The sequence below is a fragment of the Mobula birostris genome, chromosome 6, assembly GCF_030028105.1.
Source record: "Mobula birostris isolate sMobBir1 chromosome 6, sMobBir1.hap1, whole genome shotgun sequence".
Classification (NCBI taxonomy): Eukaryota; Metazoa; Chordata; class Chondrichthyes; order Myliobatiformes; family Myliobatidae; genus Mobula; species Mobula birostris.
The window spans coordinates 155,342,134-155,364,922 of record NC_092375.1 but is presented as its reverse complement, the minus strand read 5'-3'; the positions used below and the strand labels follow the sequence as shown (position 1 = coordinate 155,364,922).

Sequence of the window (22,789 nt, the reverse complement as noted above, 5' to 3'; positions counted from 1 at the left end):
GGCAATCAACTTTTGTCCTGTTAAAGGCGCCATACCTGCCTGATCGCCAAGTCCTTTAGATGAATGTGAGAGCTGTAGTTCATTAGGATGATTTAAAAGTACATTGTTCAGAGGGTTAGTGAGAGTGAACTTGTAGAGAGAGTAATTCAAAAGAAATATAGAACATTGCCAATGATCACCAGCGCCATCTTGATCAGAGAAAGTTGGCAAGGATAATGCTGGAGATTTAATTTACATGGCATACTAAAAGGTCTTTGTGTGACACAATAACGATTAAGGCCAGATTGCAGATGGTAAATAATGGAATAGAAAGTTAATTAGTTTCAATATAGAAAGCTGAGATGCGGAATTAAGAGTAGTTTACTAGTGCAAACAATAGATCCCACAAGAAATGGTGCTGAGATCTTTGTTTGGAATTTTACTTGGTATCAAAAATAATTTTTAAATAGGCAGATGTTACTAAATTCTGATTCATCATCATCAGCAATCACTCGTAGTCGAGTATGATTCTTCTCCTGGTGGCTGATCTGGTCATTGTGGGTCTTGAGATGACTGAAGAGGCCGATCCGTAATCCACAAGTCCTATTACAGTGTTGGCAGCTGTAGGTCATTGAAGTGGTGGTGGACATAGCTGGTTGGGCCTTTCCCGGTCTCTCCTTATGTTGAAGCCATTTAGCCTCAGCGGCACGGTGGAGATAATCTTTGAGCTGTGCAGTCCCCTCATAGATGGTCCTTCTCCAGCTTTTCCTATCCTGTGCTAATTTCTCCCATCCATTCGAGTTGATATGCCACTTCCTCAGGTGGGTCCTGATATTGTCCTTGAACTACTTTTTCTTCCCTCCAGGAGTGTGCTTTGCATTTTTGAGTTGGCTGAACAGGAGTTGTTTAGGAAGGAGGGAGTCAGGCACATGGATGATGTGGCCGATGCATCGCATTTGGTGTTGAGTCACAATTGTGACTATGGAGTTCATGTTAGCTTCCTCCAGGATGCTGGAGTTAGTACGCCTGATCTTCCAGCTAACTCTCAGAGTCTTTTGGAGACATCTTTGATGGTAGGTTTCTAGGGATTTTATGTGCCTGCTGTATGTTGTCCATGACTCTGCACCATACAGCAAGGAGGGGAGGACTATAGCTTTCTAGACCAGATGGTTAGTGTTGGTCTTGATATCCTGATCTTCAAACACCCTCTTTCTCAGCCTGGCAAAAGCTCCACTCGTAAAACTATTCTGCAATTTATTTCAAGGTCAATGTTAGCTCTTGAAGAATGAAGGTTGCCAAGATGTGGGTATTCTCCAGAGGGATGTTGTCAACTTGGATGGTTGGAGGTTTAGGAGTTAGATCTGGAGAAGGTTGGTGCAGAACTTGGGTTTTCTTGATATTTAGATCAAGTCCCAGGAGCTTGTATGCCCTGGCAAAAGCATCCACTATGCATTGCAGATCTTCCTCAGTGTGAGCAACGATGGTGTTGTTGTCTGCATACTGGAGATCCATACTGGAAGTAGTTGACACCTTGCTCTTTGCCTTGAACCTGTTAAGATTAAAGAGCTCCCCATCTGTCCTGTAGAGAATCTGAATGCCCTGTGGGATGTCTTGGCCTGTTGGGTGAAGGATGGTTGCAATGAAAACAGCAAACAGAGTTGGTTCCTGGTCTCAACCTTGAAAGGTGCTGTTTCAGAGCTGCCATTGCTGATGACTGTTGCACTCATATCATTGTGTTAGAGCTGCAGGATCTTGAGGTATTCCCCTGGGCACCTGATTTTGGACAGTTCCTGCCAAGGGCAGGATGATTTACAGAGTCAAATGCAAAAGGTATATAAAGGTCATATAAGGTGGGAGATTTTGTGGCTTTCTCCTGCAATTGACATGCTGTAAAAATGTCAGATTTTTCTCTGGCTGGATGAAAGCCACACTGAGATTCAAGAATCAGTGATGGACTGAGAGGGTCCTAGAGATACAGCAACTTTCTGACTCTGGTTTCTTTATTGCCACCAAGGCACTGTATGCCCAAACTATTGTGGCTTAAACCCCCTTCGCTCCAAAGATGGACAAAGACAATGATGCCATCAATTCTTGATGGAAGGAACACATTCAAGAGCAATTTAATTGTAACATCACTGTTGACATTGAAGTCATCAACCAGCTCCCACAATGACCCAAGAAGGAAGATACAAGTAAACCAAGTATCAAAGAGGTGCAGATGGCTTGCAAGGAATTGAGGAACAACAAGGCTACTGGGCCCGATGGAAGTCCAGTAGAAATCCTCAAGGAAGGTAACACAGAACTTTTAAGTCATATTCATAATCTCCTTGTCAAGATCTGGGACCAGGAGAGGATTCCAGTTGAACTCAGGGACACCTTGATTGTCACACTGTTCAAAAAGGATGACTAAGCTGACTGCAGACATTATAGAAGCATCTTCCTGCTCCCTACAACAGGAAAGGTACTCACCTGAATTTTATGTGACCGGCCTTCACCTCTAGCAGAAGATCTGCCTGAGTCTCAGTGTGAAGTTTTAATTGCCAGTAGAGGACAGCACCTAATTAATTGTATTGATGCTGTTTTCTCCACTCAAGTGTCAGTGCTTTTGCCAACAAGTCCAACCCAGTTCTTGCATTTACTTGGTCCAACACTCTTCCTTTTCTTGACATCTTTATCTCCATCCCAGATGATAGGGCAGTTACCAATAATCATTATCAGCCCACTGATTCCCACAACCACACTTGCATTCCTTCCTGTAAGGGCACCATTCTGCACTCCTAGTTTCTCTTCACCATCATTACTGTTCTGAGGAGAATTTGCACACTGGTGCATTTGTCTACCTTCTTCCTTAACCACAGCTTTCCCTTCACCATGGTCGACAGGGCTGTCAATTGTACTATCTCTGTTTTCAGTATTTCTCAGCCTCTCTCCTCAGCCACAACTAGGAAAGGTTAGTTCACGTTGCATGTTGCAACTTAATGGTACTCAGCTGTGAGAAAGAGTGTGGTTGGAGAGACGAGATGGAAGAGTGAACCAGGGAGATATAGAGGGAAACAGTCCTTCAGAATGCTGAAATAGGAAATATTTTGTCTTCATCTTCCACCCCAGCAGCCTCCACATTCAATGGTTTATCCTTTGTAACCCCCAAGATATCACCACCAGATATATCTTCTCAGCAAGTCTTGCCCCTACACCACCGTGCACCTTTCCATAACTCCCGAGTGCAACTCTTTCATCTTCTCCCTTTCTCACTGCACAGGATCATGAAGTTGCAACACCCCCAATGTTCCTAATTTGCTCATAGCCGCAACACCCGCCTTGTTCCAGGATCCAGGAATGTATCACTCCTTCCAGGTGAAGAAGCAGTTTACTTGCACTTTCAGTCCAGTGTGTACTATATTTGGAGCTCAAGATGTCACCTCTATATTGGAAAAATAAAATGCAAGTTGGGTGATCGCTTCGCAGACCACAGATGTACAAAAGGATGACACTGAGCTTCTAATCTCCTGATTTGAATTTTCTGTCCCATTCCTACTCTGACCTCAGTGCCCGTCCTTGCTCCAATGAGCTCAAGGAAGAGCGTTTCACCTGGTGTGTTACAGCATCAGGACTCAATGTTGAATTTAAGTTTCAGGTAAGTCTTCTTTGTGTTGATTTAACCTTCTATTAAAATTGGTATGGTTTTTTTGTCTGCAAATGCCAGTTATTTAAAATGTTACCATGACAACTTAGGAGTGCAGCCTATCTTAAAGATTCCTTCTATTCTTTCCACCCCCTCCTTCCTGCAACTTAAAAGATGCTTGTCTACTTGCTTTTCCAGTTTTGAAGAAGGGACTTTGATCTGAATCACTGAATGTCTCTCTCTCTCTCTCCCCACTGATGCTGCCTGATGTGCTGAGTTCTTCTGGCATTTTCTATTTTTGTTTCAAATTTCCAGAAACTTTTTTTTGCTCACAGTAAAAGATGTGTACAGGTATGCGTCGCTTAATGTCCATGATACGTTCTGTGAAATCGGACGTTATGTGATTTGGACGTTGTGCGAACACCATAATATATACTTAGCAAACCTATATGGAGTACTGTAGTGTACCTGTATTGACTAAATAGCCAAGAACTTGCACTAAAACTGGATACTGTACACTCTAATACATACATACACTATGATTTTTTATTTCATTTTAACCTTTTTTTTCACTTTTTAAACTTTTATGTAAACACTTTCTTAGCCTATATCACACAATTTATCAAAGATGATCACGATCATCCACCTTGCTGTTCTCAACTTCCTCGTAATGTTCCACTGGAAGAATTTCCGGTCCAATAACCTGTGTTTGGAAGGTATGATGCACTTCACAGTAATATTTCCGAAAAAAATTAAACAGAGATAACGCTACTACACTCAAGACGCGCGATACATGAGATTGGTTATGTCACGTTTTCCGAATGGATGTTAAGCAGTGCACTCCTGTAAGTGTGTAATGCAAGATCTTGGCTGTGCCAGCTTTCAATAGCACTTTGATAGAACTGAAATTCTTTCAATACATGATCAATCAAGTGATTCTGAAAGTACATCGGCATCTACCTTTTCATAGAGAGCATTAGATATGATCCATAAAATCTCGAGAGAATTTGAGTCTTGAAAACCTGGTGATCAACCACTTGCTGTATATAGAGAGAGTATGAAGAGAACCTGAAATGCTGGCGGTATCATGGTAAATGTGATCTCTCCAGCTGCTTCATTTGGGTAAGTGCCAAGTTGCACGTTTATTTGCATTGCTAAGCACTTTGTGGTTTATTTGCCATTTAATGCAAAACCCTTTGGAAGATAAGTAGTTCTTCTTTCAGTACATCCTCCACTCTACCCCTACCCACCCTAAAAAAAAGCTTTGGTTAATTCTGATTTGATTGTGTTGAGGTGAAAAATGCCATAGGTGGACTGGACTGCTGGTGATTCATGTTTTTGCATCCTGTGAAGGTCAGAAGCCATGCCAGTTTATTAGCTCATTCTCCCCAGCTAACAATGCATTAATTCATTGTGTTTGACCTTCAGCTTTAAAGCTGACAAGAGCATCAGACCATTTACCCACAAGCCTTGGTTTTATAACTATTTCATGCTACCCATGAATATAGAGTGCTAATTTAAAGGAACATTTAGTCCTGCTGTTGGATTGCAAAATGAAAAACCCACAAATATTAAGTATGCTTTATTAACTGGTTTATTGAATATATGACTGTCAAGCAGTTGAAACGTCTTTTGTACAAAGCATTGTTTCACATCAAACGGGTGATAATATTTGATTTTTCAGCTACTCTCACCTATTGAAGGCACAAGCAAGTCCATCCATTATGTGGGTGACTCATCAAAAATAACTTGCATTTTGAGTCCATTAATTACTGCTAGTTATTTGTCCGATCATACTTTGAGAAATCCCATGATCCTGGAAGTTCTGCCAGAGCCTCAGACCTTTGGAAAGTATGACCTATTACATCACCTTGGAAACATAAGGCAGTTAATTCATGTCATCAGTTTACAATAGTAATCATCTTTCAAATAAGAGTATGCTTACACTGCTTCAAAACACAAAATAATTATTTACAGTGAAGAGAAATTTTGAAGTTATTTGTTGGAAGGAGAAATACTGGAAATCAGCAATTTACAGAGCACATTGTCTCACTGTAATTTGATAGTTTATATGTGGTGAAAGGGAACCAAACAACTGGTTCTATGCTTTGTCAAGAAGTGAAGTTTTAAAGTGACTGAAAGAGAGGATTGGGGAGGAAATTAATTTCTTTGGTGCTATGGCTGAAGGCATAGCTGGAAAGTGAATGAATGCATTTCAGATTTGCAGGAATCAATTTTTGGAAGTTGTTGAGGCTTTGAGAGACAGGTACAAAGGCCCCTAGTGTTTCTCAACTGCTCTGTATCCGATCATGCCTTACTGAAGTCTAATTTTTATTCTGATCCCCATATTCTTTAATCCCCTTGAGGGTAATAAAATCATTTATTCTCTCTCTTGAATAAATTTAATGACTGACCATCCACGGCTTTCCCTTACATCCCTGTAATGAAACACATCTCTGCTATCCCGATCTGGACTTGTCCCGATCAAGGATTCGCAACCTTTTTTAATGCTATGGAACTTTCCTATTAACCAAGGGTATGTGGATCCCAGGTTGGGAACCCCTGCCTTATATGGACCCTCTTTTAGTGCGAGGAAATGACCTTTCACTATCCCCTTGGTGAATCCACTCCTACAAAGCCCTGGAATCAATGTTAAGAATCCCTGTAGCCTGCAGCTGCTGGCTGATTTGTAGAACACCTTAAGCACTTTGTTTCAGTTAAGATTGCAAGCATCTGAAGAATACAAGGGGAAAACAGCAATGATGAGAGTTGATCTTGACATTTTGCATTGCTTCATTCAAATCACCTCAGACCCTGATGTTAGTCCATAATACGACAGATCATAGCTAAGCAGCGGGAAAGTCCTCATTGACATCATTACTACTTGGCACCAAAACACAGGATGAGAAGAAAACTGGAACAGACCTTGCTCTGCTGCTCCTATTCTTTATGGCTTAAGGACTTGTACCTTTCTGCTTCTGGGTGGGGAGAGTCATCCAAACTACATGAGAAATTTGAAGTACAGCACCCCACAGGCATTTAGTCAGCAAATGAAACGAGTTTCATGTACAAATATGTCTCAAAATATGATATAATAGGAGCAAGAGATTAGAAGCTGTGTCTGTGGGATTCACAACAGCAGTTTGGATCTGATTACATTGGAATCTCAATAAAGCAGAGTTCTACTATTAGAAGTAAGTTTCAAAAAACAACTAGTTTATTAAGCAAATTGCCTGGCATTGAACTCCACACACAAGAAGAACCGTAAACATGCATCTTGTTCATAGTTTGGACTAACGTACACCCATTACTTGAACAAGGGAGGTGATCTTGTGAGGTGAAACAAAGGAGAGTGGAGACAGAGGGGAAAGTCAGAAGATAAGAGAACAGAGTCCGGTCAATGAACGTAAGACATCTTTAAAATGAAGGCTCATATTAACATCATGAAAGAAATTCATACGTTCCATTTAACATTATAAATTTACTGTCCACATACAGCTCAAACAGAAATTGCATTTTCTAGGAATGTAACTAAAACATTACAAACAGGTTCTATAGTAGCTTTCTTTTTGCTGAAAAATGCCACTTTACATTGCAGTAAGAGTTTTGTGCTTGTGTAGCAAGCACCAAATCAAGCCATAATTCTAGATCCATTGGTGTGAAGCGTTCTCTTGGCTAACTTGGGTAGGCTGTACACAACTGTTTGAAAAAAAGTGGACATTTGTATTCAGTAACATTTGTGACTTCACTTTTCTGCCAGTATAAACATACAAATAAAATCATTAAAAAAAAACTAGTTGCTAACATTTCCTATTTACTTATCAAGTTTGGCTCTGCCATATTTGCAGGCTTTCCAGTCTGACGCAGAAACAGACACCAGCAATGGAAACTACACTGAGCTAGTAATAATGAAACAAGTCTTTGTACTCCTATATAACATGCTGGTGTTAATGATCTGAAATTGTCAACTCTTACTGATATCCTTCCACCTAATGAGCAAAATGTTGAACTGATGGGATTTATAAGAGGTATTCAGACTAAACAAGTGAGTATGTTTGCATTTGCACTGGTTGGTCAGTGCAAATGGATTTTACTAAATCAAGAGGCTTTGGAAAAACTATATCATATTACATCATTTTAATGTAAAGGCTGATACCCTATCTAAATCAGCATTTCTACATGTTGTCCTGATTGTCTAGTTTGCTTCTATCAAATAGTTGACATGGACACAAAATGAAACAGGCAAATCAGTGGCATGCATTGTGTTTACACCAGTCAAATAACAGCTGCTTAACTTAATCACTTTCCAAATTTATTTACTGGATCGTGGTTGCCTTTACCAAGAAAAGCAATACATGGCCTCAAACTCAAGTGAGCAGACCACTTAAAAAAGGCTGTTTGAAAGTCAACATTCCTGTGATTTAGCATAGAAGATACCCCTGCCCAGATTAAGGTGGCAGATTTCATTTAAGATTAGGTATTACAATTTGTTTTCTCAATTTCAATTACATTTTAGTTTTGATTATTCACATGTAATTTCTGTAACTGTTACGCTGAGATTTGAATGTGCCCAGATAATTACTCCAGTCCTTTGAATTAATAGTTTGGTTAAACAGCCTCTTTGCTAGCATCCCCATTGGCACTTCTATCTTGTGACAGTTCAAGGGCAAGTACTTTTGAAAATGTTGAGAGGTTTCAGGGCACTGTATTTGAGCTGAATCATTATTAAAGCACAGCTATTTCAGCCTCACTGCCAGGGACCACATTTCACCATGACCTTCCATGCTGTTAATGTGGAGTTTGCACTTTTCCTAGGTGCTGTGTTTTCTCCTACCTTCCAGAAACACACAGAATGACACATTAATTGGAGTTAAGTACGTGGGGAGAATAAAGTGGGATTAATGTGCAAGTGTTATAAGTAGGTCGTTGATAGTTGGTGCGGTGTTGGTGGGCCAGAAGGGCTGGTTCAATGTTTCACCACCATTAATCCTTTTACCAGTTAATAAATCTGTTGTTCATTTTTCCAGAAAATATATCTTCCTATCCATTGTCTAGGCTGCTTTTTAAATTAAAAACATACTTTTCATTGCATCCAATAGCTATTTTTTTAAAACTGAAAATTTTCTGCAATCCTTTTGTGGGATCATATCCTTCTTGTTTTATGTCAATCAGAACTGCACGGTGCGTCAGAGTTCAGAATTTCATTTCGTTGTCCTCTGTGAGGAGTCTGTACAGCCTTCCCATGAAATGAGTGGGTTTTCTCTGGGTCCTTCCATAGTCCAAAGACTTACTGGCAGATTAACTGTTCATTATAAATGGTGGTGCAACTAGGTTAGGATTAAATCGGGGTGGTTGTGGGTTGCAGGTTACGGTGCAGTGTGGCTTGAAGGACCAGAAGGTACTACTGTGGCATACCTATACAAATAAACTATCCTGTAGTTATGCTTTTAGTGCTCTGTATGGTTGTAGTAGAGCTTCTCGAACCTACTGTACAGAAAAAGAATCCAATAGTAATGGAGAACGATCCAGCCACTTCATATGTCAAGGTTCTGAACTGGGGAGGAGGAAATTTTGGAGCCATTATACAGGATCTTGCAGTGATTGGGCGAGATTGTTTACAGGTAAAGTAGCATCTGCCAAATGGGTGACCTGTAGAAGTGTGATGTCGAGAGTTCAGGACCTACCTGTTCCTATTAGGGTGAAGGGTAGGACTTGGAAGTCTTGGGGAACCCTGACTGAAAGATAGCTCTGCTTAAGAAAAGGAAGGCGGTATACATGGTGCAGAAGCCGTTGGGAACCAGTGAACCTCTTAATGACAAAAAAAGATGAGAAGGATCTAACAGGCTAGATAAGCAAAGGCCCAAAGGATTCTATAGGCATATTAAATGTGGCTAGTGGGGAAATAGGTTCCCTTAACTTGCAGCCAAAGATGAAGCAAAATTCTCTGAAGAACATCCACAACTTGTCCAGCAGCTTTGCACAAAGTCTGAGAATGCACCAGGTAAGGCAGAGGGATTTTTCCTTTGGTTCCTCACACCACGGGTATGTTTCCATGCTTATGCCTTGTACTGACATAGTTGGGAACTAGAGAAGCAGAAAGTGGTCTGAGATCACCTTTTCCTCTCAATGCACTTAACAGCCTGGAACATTTTCATGTACCTGATATTTATCCACTTAAGGCCATTAGACTCGTTAATATTTAGTTCCTTGAAATATTAATCAAGAACTACACCTTTCTCCTCTCTACAATCCCTGGTTACTAACAAGCTTCAATTTTCCTTTATTATGTTCTTGCTCTTTATGTTCAAATACGTTTTCCCTCCCCTTGAGTTTCAGCCTTTTCACCTGGCTGTCTCGTAATTTCCACATTTTCCTGAGATTTTTTTAGATCTTCGTTATCTGGGATCCAACATTAGATTCCCATTGTTTTATTCCTTTCAGTTTAGGCTTGGATGTCCCATGTTTCCTGTCAGATCACTCGTGGCCTACCTGCACAGCTCCTGCTTGAATGCCTGTGATTGTTCTGACATTGATTTACCTGCTTCTGCCAGATGATTTGTATTTTCAGAATCTGGATTCCTGATTGCCCTTCAAGACAGAGATAAGGCAGAGGAAGGGGTAGAGAACCCTGGATGGTGGTGATTAAGTGTAATTGCTGACCATTGTGGGCTTTGGGTGGTTCTCACCGAGCAGTGGTCGGCAAATAATTCATGTTCTTTGCAGATAGATGTACTGCAACCACTAAAGCAACAGTGAACAAAATGAATGGTTGAGGGCAGGGGCTGCTAATCAAAATCGGCTGTTTTGTTCCAGATGGTTAAGACTGCATTCTTGGTACTGTGCTGATCTAGGTATTCCATCACATTCTTGGTTTATAGAATATGAATAGTGGAAATACACTGGGATGTGTCACTCTCTGCAATGTACCCAGTCTCTGCCCCGGTCTTGTAGCATAGCATGAATGATCAGTCCAGTTGAGTTTCCATTCATTGGTGACACCCTCTCCCCAATGATACTAAGGGAGGGAGACTTGATAGTGCTATCATTGCATGCCAAGGGTTTCTGGTTAGACACAATTGGAAAATGACCAGTACCTGACCCACATAGTACAATAGTCTGGCCCTGTAGCTCAGAAGGGTAGGGCAAGGAAGAGGAGGGCAGTTGTGAGAGGGGACTCGATAGTAAGGGGGTCAGATAGGCGATTCTGTGGACGCAGTCCAGAGACCCGGATGGTAGTTTGCCTCCCTGGTGCCAGGGTCCGGGACATTTCTGATCGTGTCCAAGATATCCTGAAGTGGGAGGGTGAGGAGCCAGAGGTCGTGGTACATATAGGTACCAATGACATAGGTAGAAAAAGGGATGAGGTCCTGAAAGGAGAATATAGGGAGCTAGGAAGGGAGTTGAGAAAAAGGACCGCAAAGGTAGTAATCTCGGGATTACTGCCTGTGCCACGCGACAGTGAGAGTAGGAATGCGATGAGGTGGAGGATAAATGCGTGGCTGAGGGATTGGAGCAGGGGGCAGGGATTCAAGTTTTTGGATCATTGGGACCTCTTTTGGCGCAGGCGTGACCTGTACAAAAAGGACGGGTTGCACTTGAATCCTAGGGGGACCAATATCCTGGCAGGGAGATTAGCGGGGGCTACTGAGGTGACTTTAAACTAGAATGGTTGGGGGGTGGGAATCAAATTAAAGAGGCTAGGCGTGAGGAGGTTAGTTCACTACAGGGGGATGGGAACCAGTGCAGAGAGGTGTAAAGTGAGGGTAGAAACAAAAAGTACTATGGAGAAAAGTAAAAGTGGCAGGCCGACAAATCCAGGGCAAGCATTAAAAAGGGCCACTTTTCAGCATAATTGTATAAGGGCTAAGAGAGTTGTAAAAGAGCGCCTGAAGGCTTTGTGTGTCAATGCGAGGAGCATTCGTAATAAGGTGGATGAATTGAAAGTGCGGATTGTTATTAATGATTATGATATAGTTGGGATCACAGATACATGGCTCCAGGGTGACCAGGGATGGGAGCTCAACGTTCAGGGATATTCAATATTCAGGAGGGATAGACATGAAGGAAGGGGAGGTGGGGTGGCGTTGCTGGTTAAAGAAGAGATTAACGCAATAGAAAGGAAGGACATAAGCCGGGAAGATGTGGAATCGATATGGGTAGAGCTGCGTAACACTAAGGGGCAGAAGACGCTGGTGGGAGTTGTGTACAGGCCACCTAACAGTAGTAGTGAGGTCGGAGATGGTATTAAACAGGAAATTAGAAATGTGTGCAATAAAGGAACAGCAGTTATAATGGGTGACTTCAATCTACATGTAGATTGGGTGAACCAAATTGGTAAAGGTGCTGAGGAAGAGGATTTCTTGGAATGTATGCGGGATGGTTTTTTGAACCAACATGTCGAGGAACCGACTAGAGAGCAGGCTATTCTGGACTGGGTTTTGAGCAATCAGGAAGGGTTAATTAGCAATCTTGTCGTGAGAGGCCCCTTGGGTAAGAGTGACCATAATATGGTGGAATTCTTCATTAAGATGGAGAGTGACATAGTTAATTCAGAAACAAAGGTTCTGAACTTAAAGAGGGGTAACTTTGAAGGTATGAGACGTGAATTAGCTAAGATAGACTGGCAAATGACACTTAAAGGATTGACGGTGGATATGCAATGGCAAGCATTTAAAGGTTGCATGGATGAACTGCAACAAATGTTCATCCCAGTTTGGCAAAAGAATAAATCAAGGAAGGTAGTGCACCCGTGGCTGACAAGAGAAATTAGGGATAGTATCAATTCCAAAGAAGCAGCATACAAATTAGCCAGAGAAAGTGGCTCACCTGAGGACTGGGAGAAATTCAGAGTTCAGCAGAGGAGGACAAAGGGCTTAATTAGGAAGGGGAAAAAAGATTATGAGAGAAAACTGGCAGGCAACATAAAAACGGACTGTAAAAGCTTTTATAGATATGTAAAAAGGAAAAGACTGGTAAAGACAAATGTAGGTCCCCTGCAGGCAGAAACAGGTGAGTTGATTATGGGGAGCAAGGACATGGCAGACCAATTGAATAATTACTTTGGTTCTGTCTTCACTCAGGAGGACATAAATAATCTTCCAGAAATAGTAGGGGACAGAGGGTCCAGTGAGATGGAGGAACTGAGCGAAATACATGTTAGTAGGGAAGTGGTGTTAGGTAAATTGAAGGGATTGAAGGCAGATAAATCCCCAGGGCCAGATAGTCTGCATCCCAGGGTGCTTAAGGAAGTAGCCCAAGAAATAGTGGATGCATTAGTGATAATTTTTCAAAACTCGTTAGATTCTGGACTAGTTCCTGAGGATTGGAGGGTGGCTAATGTAACTCCACTTTTTAAAAAAGGAGGGAGAGAGAAACCGGGGAATTATAGACCGGTTAGCCTAACGTCGGTGGTGGGGAAACTGCTGGAGTCAGTTATCAAGGATGTGATAACAGCACATTTGGAAAGTGGTGAAATGATCGGACAAAGTCAGCATGGTTTTGTGAAAGGAAAATCATGTCTGACGAATCTCATAGAATTTTTTGAGGATGTAACTAGTAAAGTGGATAGGGGAGAACCAGTGGATGTGGTATATTTGGATTTTCAGAAGGCTTTTGACAAGGTACCACACAGGAGATTAGTGTGCAAACTTAAAGCACACGGTATTGGGGGTAAGGTATTGGTGTGGGTGGAGAATTGGTTAGCAGACAGGAAGCAAAGAGTGGGAATAAACGGGACCTTTTCAGAATGGCAGGCGGTGACAAGTGTGGTACCTCAAGGCTCAGTGCTGGGACCCCAGTTGTTTACAATATATATTAATGACTTGGATGAGGGAATTAAATGCAGCATCTCCAAGTTTGCGGATGACACGAAGCTGGGTGGCAGTGTCAGCTGTGAGGAGGATGCTAAGAGGATGCAGGGTGACTTGGATAGGTTGGGTGAGTGGGCAAATTCATGGCAGATGCAATTTAATGTGGATAAATGTGAAGTTATCCACTTTGGTGGCAAAAATAGGAAAACAGATTATTATCTGAATGGTGGCCGATTAGGAAAAGGGGAGGTGCAACGTGACCTGGGTGTCATTATACACCAGTCATTGAAAGTGGGCATGCAGGTACAGCAGGCGGTGAAAAAGGCGAATGGTATGCTGGCATTTATAGCGAGAGGATTTGAGTACAGGAGCAGGGAGGTACTACTGCAGTTGTACAAGGCCTTGGTGAGACCGCACCTGGAGTATTGTGTGCAGTTTTGGTCCCCTAATCTGAGGAAAGACATCCTTGCCATAGAGAGAGTACAGAGAAGGTTCACCAGATTGATTCCTGGGATGGCAGGACTTTCATTTGAAGAAAGAATGGATGAACTGGGCTTGTACTCGTTGGAATTTAGAAGATTGAGGGGGGATCTGATTGAAACGTATAAGATCCTAAAGGGATTGGACAGGCTAGATGCAGGAAGATTGTTCCCGATGTTGGGGAAGTCCAGAACGAGGGGTCACAGTTTGAGGATAGAGGGGAAGCCTTTTAGGACTGAGATTAGGAAAAACTTCTTCACACAGAGTGGTGAATCTGTGGAATTCTCTGCCACAGGAAACAGTTGAGGCCAGTTTATTGGCTATATTTAAGAGGGAGTTAGATATGGCCCTTGTGGCTATGGGGGTCAGGGGGTATGGAGGGAAGGCTGGGGCAGTATTCTGAGTTGGATGATCAGCCATGATCATAATAAATGGCGGTGCAGGCTCGAAGGGCCGAATGGGCTACTCCTGCACCTATTTTCTATGTTTCTAAATGATACTTGACACTCCATTCCTGGATGTTGCCTTGGTCTTGCTGCATGCAATCACGGACTGCTTCAGTTGCTGAGAAGTGGGAAATTGAATTGAACACTGTGCAAACATATCCTGATCTAGATCTTGTGATGGAAAGCTATTACTGAAGCAACTTAAAAATAAAAAAATGGTTTGGACCCCGTTTCCTCAATCCTAAAGAACTCCTGCACTGATGTTCTGTTCCTGGGTTGATTGCCCTGTAATAGTCATAATTATCTAAGTTTTGAGCAAGGTATGACTGACTATCTGCATTTTGCAATGATTTCCACTCAGTCAAACGTTAGCTTGCTGACATGTTAAGTTTCACTTCATGAGAATTCAGCTTTCTGGTCCATACTTGGACAAAGGCTGTAGTGAGGTCTGGTGTAGTTTGGGCAAAGCATATTCTGGGCATCATTGAGGGAATGCCTTTTTGATGGTAGTGGAAATCACATTAGGACTGTTTTCTGCATGGTCAGGTACATGCTAGTCTTTTTAAAATTGTATTGGAAACCTTGCAAATGTGTCAAAAAAAACCAGTGGATGTGGCCAGTCCATTATGGGTAAAGCTCTCCCTACTACCGAGCATAGTGTCACATGATAGCAGCATCCATCAGGGTCCCCTATCACCCAGGGCATGCCTCTCTTCTCACTGCTGCCATCAGGAAGGTGGTACAGGAGCCACACACACACACCACCAGGTTCAGGAATTATTACAACTTAACCATCAGTCTTTTCAATTGCACCATCACTGAAATGTTTGCACAATGTATGGACTCACTTTCAAGGACTCTTCATCTCATTCTCAATATTTATTATTTCTTTCTTTGAATTTGCAGAGTTTGTCATCTTTGCACCAACTTAGGTGTTCAAATCTTTCATTGATTCTATTATGGATATATTGAGTATGCCCACAAGGAAATGATTATCAGGGTTGTATATGGTAACATATGTACTTTGATAACAAATTGCTTTGAATTTTGTCTAGACTAGGAGTGCAGATCATTGATACGATAGGCAGCATGTTGCAGTTCTGTTAACTTCACTTTACCAGTGCATTCAGCCATCTCAAGTTCATGTAGAGTTAATCAAATTGTCACGAGGTTGGCTTCTGAGATAACAGGGATCTCAGGAGAAAGCCAAGATGGACTATTTGGTACTTCTGTCTACAACTGGTGCTGAATGTAGTTAGCATATGAGCCCGGCACCAATAACTTACTGGGGTACAAATTGCAACGGGAGATAGAAAGGGCATAGAAAAAGAACAATATTATGATAGATAAGGGGGATTTTAATATGCAGGTAGATTAGGAAAATCAGGTTGATGCAATGGCTTTTTAAGAGCAGCTTGTGGTTGAGCCAACTAGGGGTTCAGCTATTCTGGATTGGGTATTATGCAATGACCCAGATTTGATAAGAAAGCTTAAGGTAAGGAATCCTTAGGAGGCAGTGATCATACACATAATAAAAATCCGCCTGCAGTTTGAGGGGGAGAAGATAAATCAGATGTATCAGTATTACAATGGAGTAAAGGGCATTAGAGGCCTGAGAGAGGAGCTGTCTAAAGTTGACTGAAAGGAGACACTAACAAGGCTGATGACAGAAAAATGATGGCTGGTATTTATGAGGGAAATCTGGAAGGTGCAAGATGAGGTACCCGTGGCTGACAAGGCAAGTCAAGACAGCACAAAAGCAAAATAGGACATAACACAGCAAAAGTTAGTAGGACGTCAAGAGGATTGGGAAACTTAAACCAACAGAAGGCAACTTAAAAAAAGTTGAAATACGAAGATAAGCTAGGCCAAGCATACCAAAAACACCAGAAGTTCCAAACCTATTCTGCTAAAGGTGTCGCCATGGGCACCCGTATGGGTCCCAGCTATGCCTGCCTTTTTATTGGCTTTGTGGAACAATCTATGTTCCAAACCTATTCTGGTATCTGTCTCCCACTTTTCCTTCGCTACATCGAGGACTGCATTGGCGCTGCTTCCTGCACACATGCTGAGCTCGTTGATTTCATTAACTTTGCCTCCAACTTTCACCCTATCCTCAAATTTACCTGGTCCATTTCCGACACTTCCCTCCCCTTTCTAGATCTTTCTGTCTATCTCTGGAGACAGCTTATCTACTGAAATTTACTATAAGCCTGCTGACTCTCAAAGCTATCTGGACTATTCTGCTTCTCACCCTGTCTCTTGCAAAAATGCATCATCCCCTTCTCGCAATTCCTCCATCTCCGCTGCATCTGCTCTCAGGATGAGGCTTTTCATTCCAGGATGAATGAGATGTCCTTTTTTTTTTTTAAAGAAAGAGGCTTCCCTTTCTCCACCATCAACTCTGCTCTCAAACGCATTTCACGCACATCTGCTCTCACTCCATCCTCCCGCCACTCCACCAGGAATAGGGTTCCCCTTGTCCTCACCTACCACCCCAGCAGCCTCCGGGTCGAACATACAATTCTCCGTAACTTCCGCCATCTCCAACGGGATCCCACCGCTAAGCATATCTTTCCCTCCCCCTCCCCCCACTTCCGCAGTGATTGCTTCCTACGTGACTCCCTTGTCCATTCGTTCCCCCCCCACCCATCCCTTCCCACCGATCTCCCTCCTGGCACTTATCCTTGTAAGTGGAACAAGTGCTACACATGCCCTTACACTTCCTCCCTCACTACCATTCAGGGTTCAGACAGTCCTTCCAAGTGAGGTGACACTTCACCTGTGAGTTAGCTGGGATGATATACTGCGTCTGGTGCTCCCGATGCGGCCTTCTATATATTGGCGAGACCCGATGCAGACTGGGAGATTGTTTCGCTGAACACCTATGCTCTGTTCGCCAGAGAGAGCAGGATCTCCCAGTGGCCACACATTTTAATTCCACATCCCATTCTGATATGTCTATTCACGGCCTCCTCTACTGTAAAGATGAAGCCACACTCAGGTTGGAGGAACAACACCTTATATTCCGTCTGGGTAGCCTCCAACCTGATGGCATGAACATTGACTTCTCAAACTTCCACTAATGCCCCACCTCCCCCTCGTACCCCATCCGTTATTTATTTATATACACACATTCCTTCTCTTTTTTCTCCCTCTGTCCCTCGGACTATACCCCTTGCCCATCCTCTGGACTTCCCCCCTCCCCCTTTTTCTCCCTGGGCCTCCTGTCCCATGATCCTCTCATATCCCTTTTGCCAATCAACTGTCCAGCTCTTGGCTCCATCCCTCCCCCTCCTGTCTTCTCCTATCATTTCAGATCTCTACCTCTCCCTCCCACTTTCAAATCTCTTACTAGCTCTTCTTTCAGTTAGTCCTGATAAAGGGTCTCAGCCTGAAACGTCGACTGTACCTCTTCCTAGAGATGCTGCCTGGCCTGCTGCGCTCACCAGCAACTTTTATGTGTGTTGTTTGAAATTCCAGCATCTGCAGATTACCTCTCCCAGATAAGAGTAAAAGCAGCAAGAGTGGAAAGGTAATGATAGAGAACTAAGAAATGTTGGATAAACTTAACAAATATTTTGCATCAATCTCCACTGCGAAAGTCACCAGCAGAATACCAGAAATGAGTGTCGGGGCAAAGATGAGTGTTGTTGCTGCTATTTCAAAAGAGAAGGGGCTTGGGAAGTTGAAAAGCCTGAAGGTAGACAAGTCAGATGGACTACCCCCAGGGTTCTGAAAGAGAGTGGCGAGTCATAAGTAATAATCTTTCAAGAATAACTGGATTCTGGATTACGGATAGAAGACTAGCTGACTAACTGGAGGGAAATGGAAATAAAGGGGAACCTTTCAGGTTGGCTGCCAGTGACTAACAGTGTGCCACAGAGATATTAGCATTGCTTCTTTTAAGTTTACGTCAATGATTTGGATGAAAGAATTAATGATTTTTTGGTCAAGATGGCAGATGATACAAAATAGCTGGAGGGGCAGGTGGCGTTGAGCCAGCTGGGTAGCTACAGAAGGACTTAGTTTGAAGGAATGGGAAAAGTGGCAGTTGGCATGTAATGGACATATGTGTATTATCATGCACTTTGTGAGAAGGAATACAGGAATGGACTATTTTCTCAATGAGAAAATAAAAAAAGGAAATGCAGAGACTTGGGAGTCCTTGTGCATGATTCCCTAAAGGTTAACTTGCAGGTTGTGTCAGTGGTAAGGAAGGCAAATGCAATATTAGCATTTCAGAAAACTAGAATACAAACGCAAGAATGTTATATTTTTAGAAAAAGGATGTACTGACATTAAGAAGGGTCCAGATGATGTTCACAAGAATGATACCAGGGATGAAGAGCAGTTGGAGTATCTCACTGAAACGTATCAGGATAAAGTGGCTGTGGAGAGGATGTTTTCTATAGTGGAGAGTCTAGGACCAGAGGGCACAGCCTCAGGACTGAGGGACATCCATTTAGAACATGAGGAAAAATTCCTTTAGGGTGGTGAATCAGTAGAATGCATTGCTACAGATGGCTGCACAGGCCAAGTCATTGGGTATATTTAAGGCAAAAGTTGATAGGTTCTTGACTAATCAGGGCATCAAAGGTTACAGGGAGAAATTTGTATATTGGCCAGACAATAAAGCTTAATCATTATCCACTTCTGCCTACCTCAAATTGAAGATTCACCCAACAAGTTCAGTTTAATTTGGATGACTAAATAAGGGTATTTGGCACAAGAAAATTCAGGGATGGAGAAGTTACTACAATGCATCATGTGTGATTGTACATCAGCTTTATTTTCCATCAATATTTGTTAAATCAAAAATTGAGACCAGTACAAAAAGCTGAAGGTGTTTTTTTAAAAAAAAGTTGTGTCTCTATATAGTACACTGAAGCAGAAGTCATACTACAGCAGTATTTACTGAACAAACAGGACATTAAAAGTCTAAACTACAATACACAATAATGGAATACACCACAAACCATTAAGTTCAGTTTGCAAAAAAACTGCAACCACTTAGATTCCAAAACCTACCACTGAATCAATTTCTGAAGAACTTAAGTGTCGTGTCAATTCACCAAAATCCTCCACGGACATAGGTAGAAGGTTTTCTGTTGTCTGCAGTCTAGAAGGATGACTGGAAACAACCACATAATAAGACAGTTATTTATAATGCAGAGTTTCAAGTGTCTTGGTGGTTATGGATGCCATTAAAAATCTCACAGTAAGCATATATCAAATAAATTACTTGTTTGACAAAGTGTAGTTGTATTAAGTTTATGAAATAATTTGCCGTTTGCAGAACCTGCTACGTGTAACGAGTTAAATGACAAGTTAATGTCTTAGTGATGCAGCTGCTCAGACAGCCAGGAAACCTGTGAGAAGCCCCCTGCAATGGAATCTTCCTGCTTTGTCAACAGAAATGCCTAGACTTGATATGGGGCTTTCTCCTGACAATCCAACATGTTCATTTACCCAGTGTTTAATAAATTTATGATAATGAAATGTTGATGTAACTATTAGCCATAAGATAGCAGAACAAAGTTAGACTATTTGGCCTATTCAGTCTACTGCGCCATTCCATCATGGCCAATTATCACTCAACTGTATTCTCTCCATAAACCTATCAACCTCAGCCTTATCCCCAGTGGCTTGGCCTGCACAGTCATCTATGGCAAGGAATTCCAGATTTGTCAGCCTCTGGCTTGATATTTTTCCTGATCTATTCTCTGGAGGAAACATCCTTGCTTACATGACAAAAGGCCCAAATAGATTGTATCAATAATACCTTCATTCTTCTAAACTCCAGCAAGTACAGGGCTGGAGCCATCAAATGTTTATGTTAACCATTTCATACCTGGCCAATTCTCAGGAACCTCTGGATCCTCTCCAATGCCAATGTATCTTTTCTTAATTGAGGGTATCCGCTCACAATTAGTAGTCTGACCAATGTCTTATAAAGACTCAGCATTACGTCCATGCTTTTATATTCTACTCCTCTTGAAATGAATCCTAATATTGCATTTATCTTCCTTCCCACCAATTCAACCTGCAAGTTAACCTTTAGGGAATCCTGCATAATGACCACTACCTCCTAAAAGATATTTCTCTTATGCAAATCTGGTTTGTATTTGACATGCCTTTTTTATCTCTCATTGCAATTTGTACCACACATCCTGGCTACTGTTGAGGCCTGCAAACAACTCCCATCAGGGTCTTTTTACCCTTGTTTCTTAATTCTACTCAAGGATTTTATATCTTCCGTTTCTATTATCACTTTTTTCCAAGGACTTGATTTCACATGTTTTTTTAAAAAAACACAAAAGAACCACCCCAACCCCTCTGCCGACCTGCCTGGGTAGCCTCAGCTCCAAACTGCGATCTTCTTTCAGCCATTACTCAGTGATGCTCACATCCTATCTACCAATCTCTAACTGCGCTACAAGCTTATCTACCTTATTCAGTATACTGCACACTTCCGAAATTCAACACCTCCAGTCCAGCTTTCATCACCCTTTGATTTAATCCCCAAGTTATACTTCAACTCAGCCAACTGACTGCAAATTTTGTCCTACAATCTGCAAGTCCTTCCTCAGTCTCACTGCATCTACTCGCATACCAACTGCCCCATCCACAACCCTATCACTCCCAATTCCCACTCTCCTGCCAAGTTAGTTTCAACCCTCTCCAGCAACTCTAGCAATCCTAGCTGCAACGGAGTAGCAGTAGTACTTATTTGAGTAGCCAGGGCATCAAAGGTTGCGGTGAGAAGGCGGGGGAGTGGGACTAAATGGGAGAATGGATCAGCTCATGACAAAATGGCAGAGCAGACTCGATGGGCCGAATGGCCTACTTCTACTCCTTTGTCTTATGGAAACACCCAAACGTGAGGGGACCCACACTCACATTCAGGTGGTACCCCGATCTTTTTGTCCAGGTCACGCATTCCCCAGAAGAGCGCCAGCCCTGCCGCACAGTCATCTACCGTATAATCCCATTTCCACTCACTGGTGTGTGGCACACAGGCACCACATTCCAGAGATTACTATCCTTGTAGTCCTGCTCTAAGCTTCCTGCTCAACTTCTTATATTCTCTTCAGGGTCTCCTCTTCACCCCCCCTCCCCAAATTTTCCTACATATTCTTTGGTACCAATATATACCATGAATTCCTAGCTGTTCACTCTCCTCCTTTAGAATACCATAGACCCAGAGACATTACTGACCCCGTCACCTAGGAGGCAACATACCAGCCAGGTCACAGAATCTCCCGTCTGCTCCTCTAACTATGCAATCCCTTAACACTACTGCACTCCTCTTCTCCAAGAAGAGAGCCAAACAATGCTAGGTCCTGGTTGCTGTGGCTTCTCCCCCTCCCCACCCCCAAAACAGTAATCAAGAGGTATACTTACTATTGAGGGGAATGGCCACAGGGGTATTCTACACTGGTTGCCTATTCCCTCCCTCTCTTCCGCCCCCCCCCCCCGCCCCCGACAGTCACTCAGCTACCCGCCTCTTGCAACTTGGGTGTTGCTACTTCCCTGTAGTTCCATCACCACCTCATTCTCACACAAGAGCCAAAGGTCATCCAGCTCTAGTTCCTTACACCATCTCCAAGAATCTGCAGCTTAATGCATTTCATGCAGATGCAGTTATCAGGACAACTGGAGATCTTCAAGAGTTCCCATATCTCACATGAACATACCACTAACCCTGGACCCATTCTCACCACACCAGCTATGTACTTGTAGATAAAAATAAATAAATTTATTAGAATCTTACTCAGAGCCTCCACCTGTTCTCACCCAAGCCTGGCCACCTCCAGACACCTCACTTCACTTCATTGGTCTGAGTGCCTAATAGATCGTTGATAACAGCCCTCAAGTCCCCAAAAGCCTTGAACTTTTTAAATCTTGCGCATTCTCTCCCACAAGCGAGAGCTCATGATGACTGCAGCCCACCAAAAAGTGTTACTTACACTTCAGAGACAGAAATCAGTTCAGTCTTTATATAACCACTTGTCTTGGCATCATCCACATCCATAGGCTCTGAAGCTGAGAAATTGAATAAACCAGGATTTAGTTTAACGAGACAAAAATTTCCCAGTATAATCTGCACAGCACTCAAGGTACACAAGTTCAACCTTCTGCTTCTACTACAGATTATTCATCTATAACCAACTGTGCTATTGCATAATCATACTTGAACAGTCTGTAGTATTCTCTTTTAGGCTAGATTATTTAAGAACTGCCAGAGACATTTGCTCCCACTACATTTGACGGGATTTGCCTCCAGTCCGGTGGGCCAACTGAAGAATAGCACAATTACACATCCCTAGTCAACCTTGAAGTCTGGCTGCGGTTTTAGTCTATTGCAGCAAATAACAGGTGTTGTTCTGGAGTTCCCAGTGACCCAATAAATGCTGCAGCACAAGTGGCAGTGATGGTCCCGGTGGTGG

At 42.5% G+C, this 22,789-nt stretch overlaps 1 protein-coding gene across 3 annotated transcripts in view; it reads right to left on the bottom strand.

Moving 5' to 3' along the window:
- Positions 1–5,182: 5,182 nt before the first annotated feature.
- Positions 5,183–22,789, bottom strand: part of LOC140199487 (signal transducer and activator of transcription 1-alpha/beta-like) — a 54,357-nt gene continuing 36,750 nt past the window's right edge. Inside the window, exons 22-24 of one of the 3 annotated variants that reach the window (XM_072261660.1) lie at positions 22,310–22,385; positions 19,368–19,470; positions 5,183–7,300 (exon numbers count right to left, since the gene is read on the bottom strand). In XM_072261660.1, the coding sequence (XP_072117761.1) occupies positions 7,277–7,300; positions 19,368–19,470; positions 22,310–22,385 (203 nt within the window). In that variant the 3' untranslated portion in view covers positions 5,183–7,276. Of the gene's footprint in view, positions 7,301–19,104; positions 19,471–22,309; positions 22,386–22,789 lie in introns of those variants that run through there. The other 2 variants (XM_072261662.1, XM_072261661.1) reach the window with 2 other exon arrangements.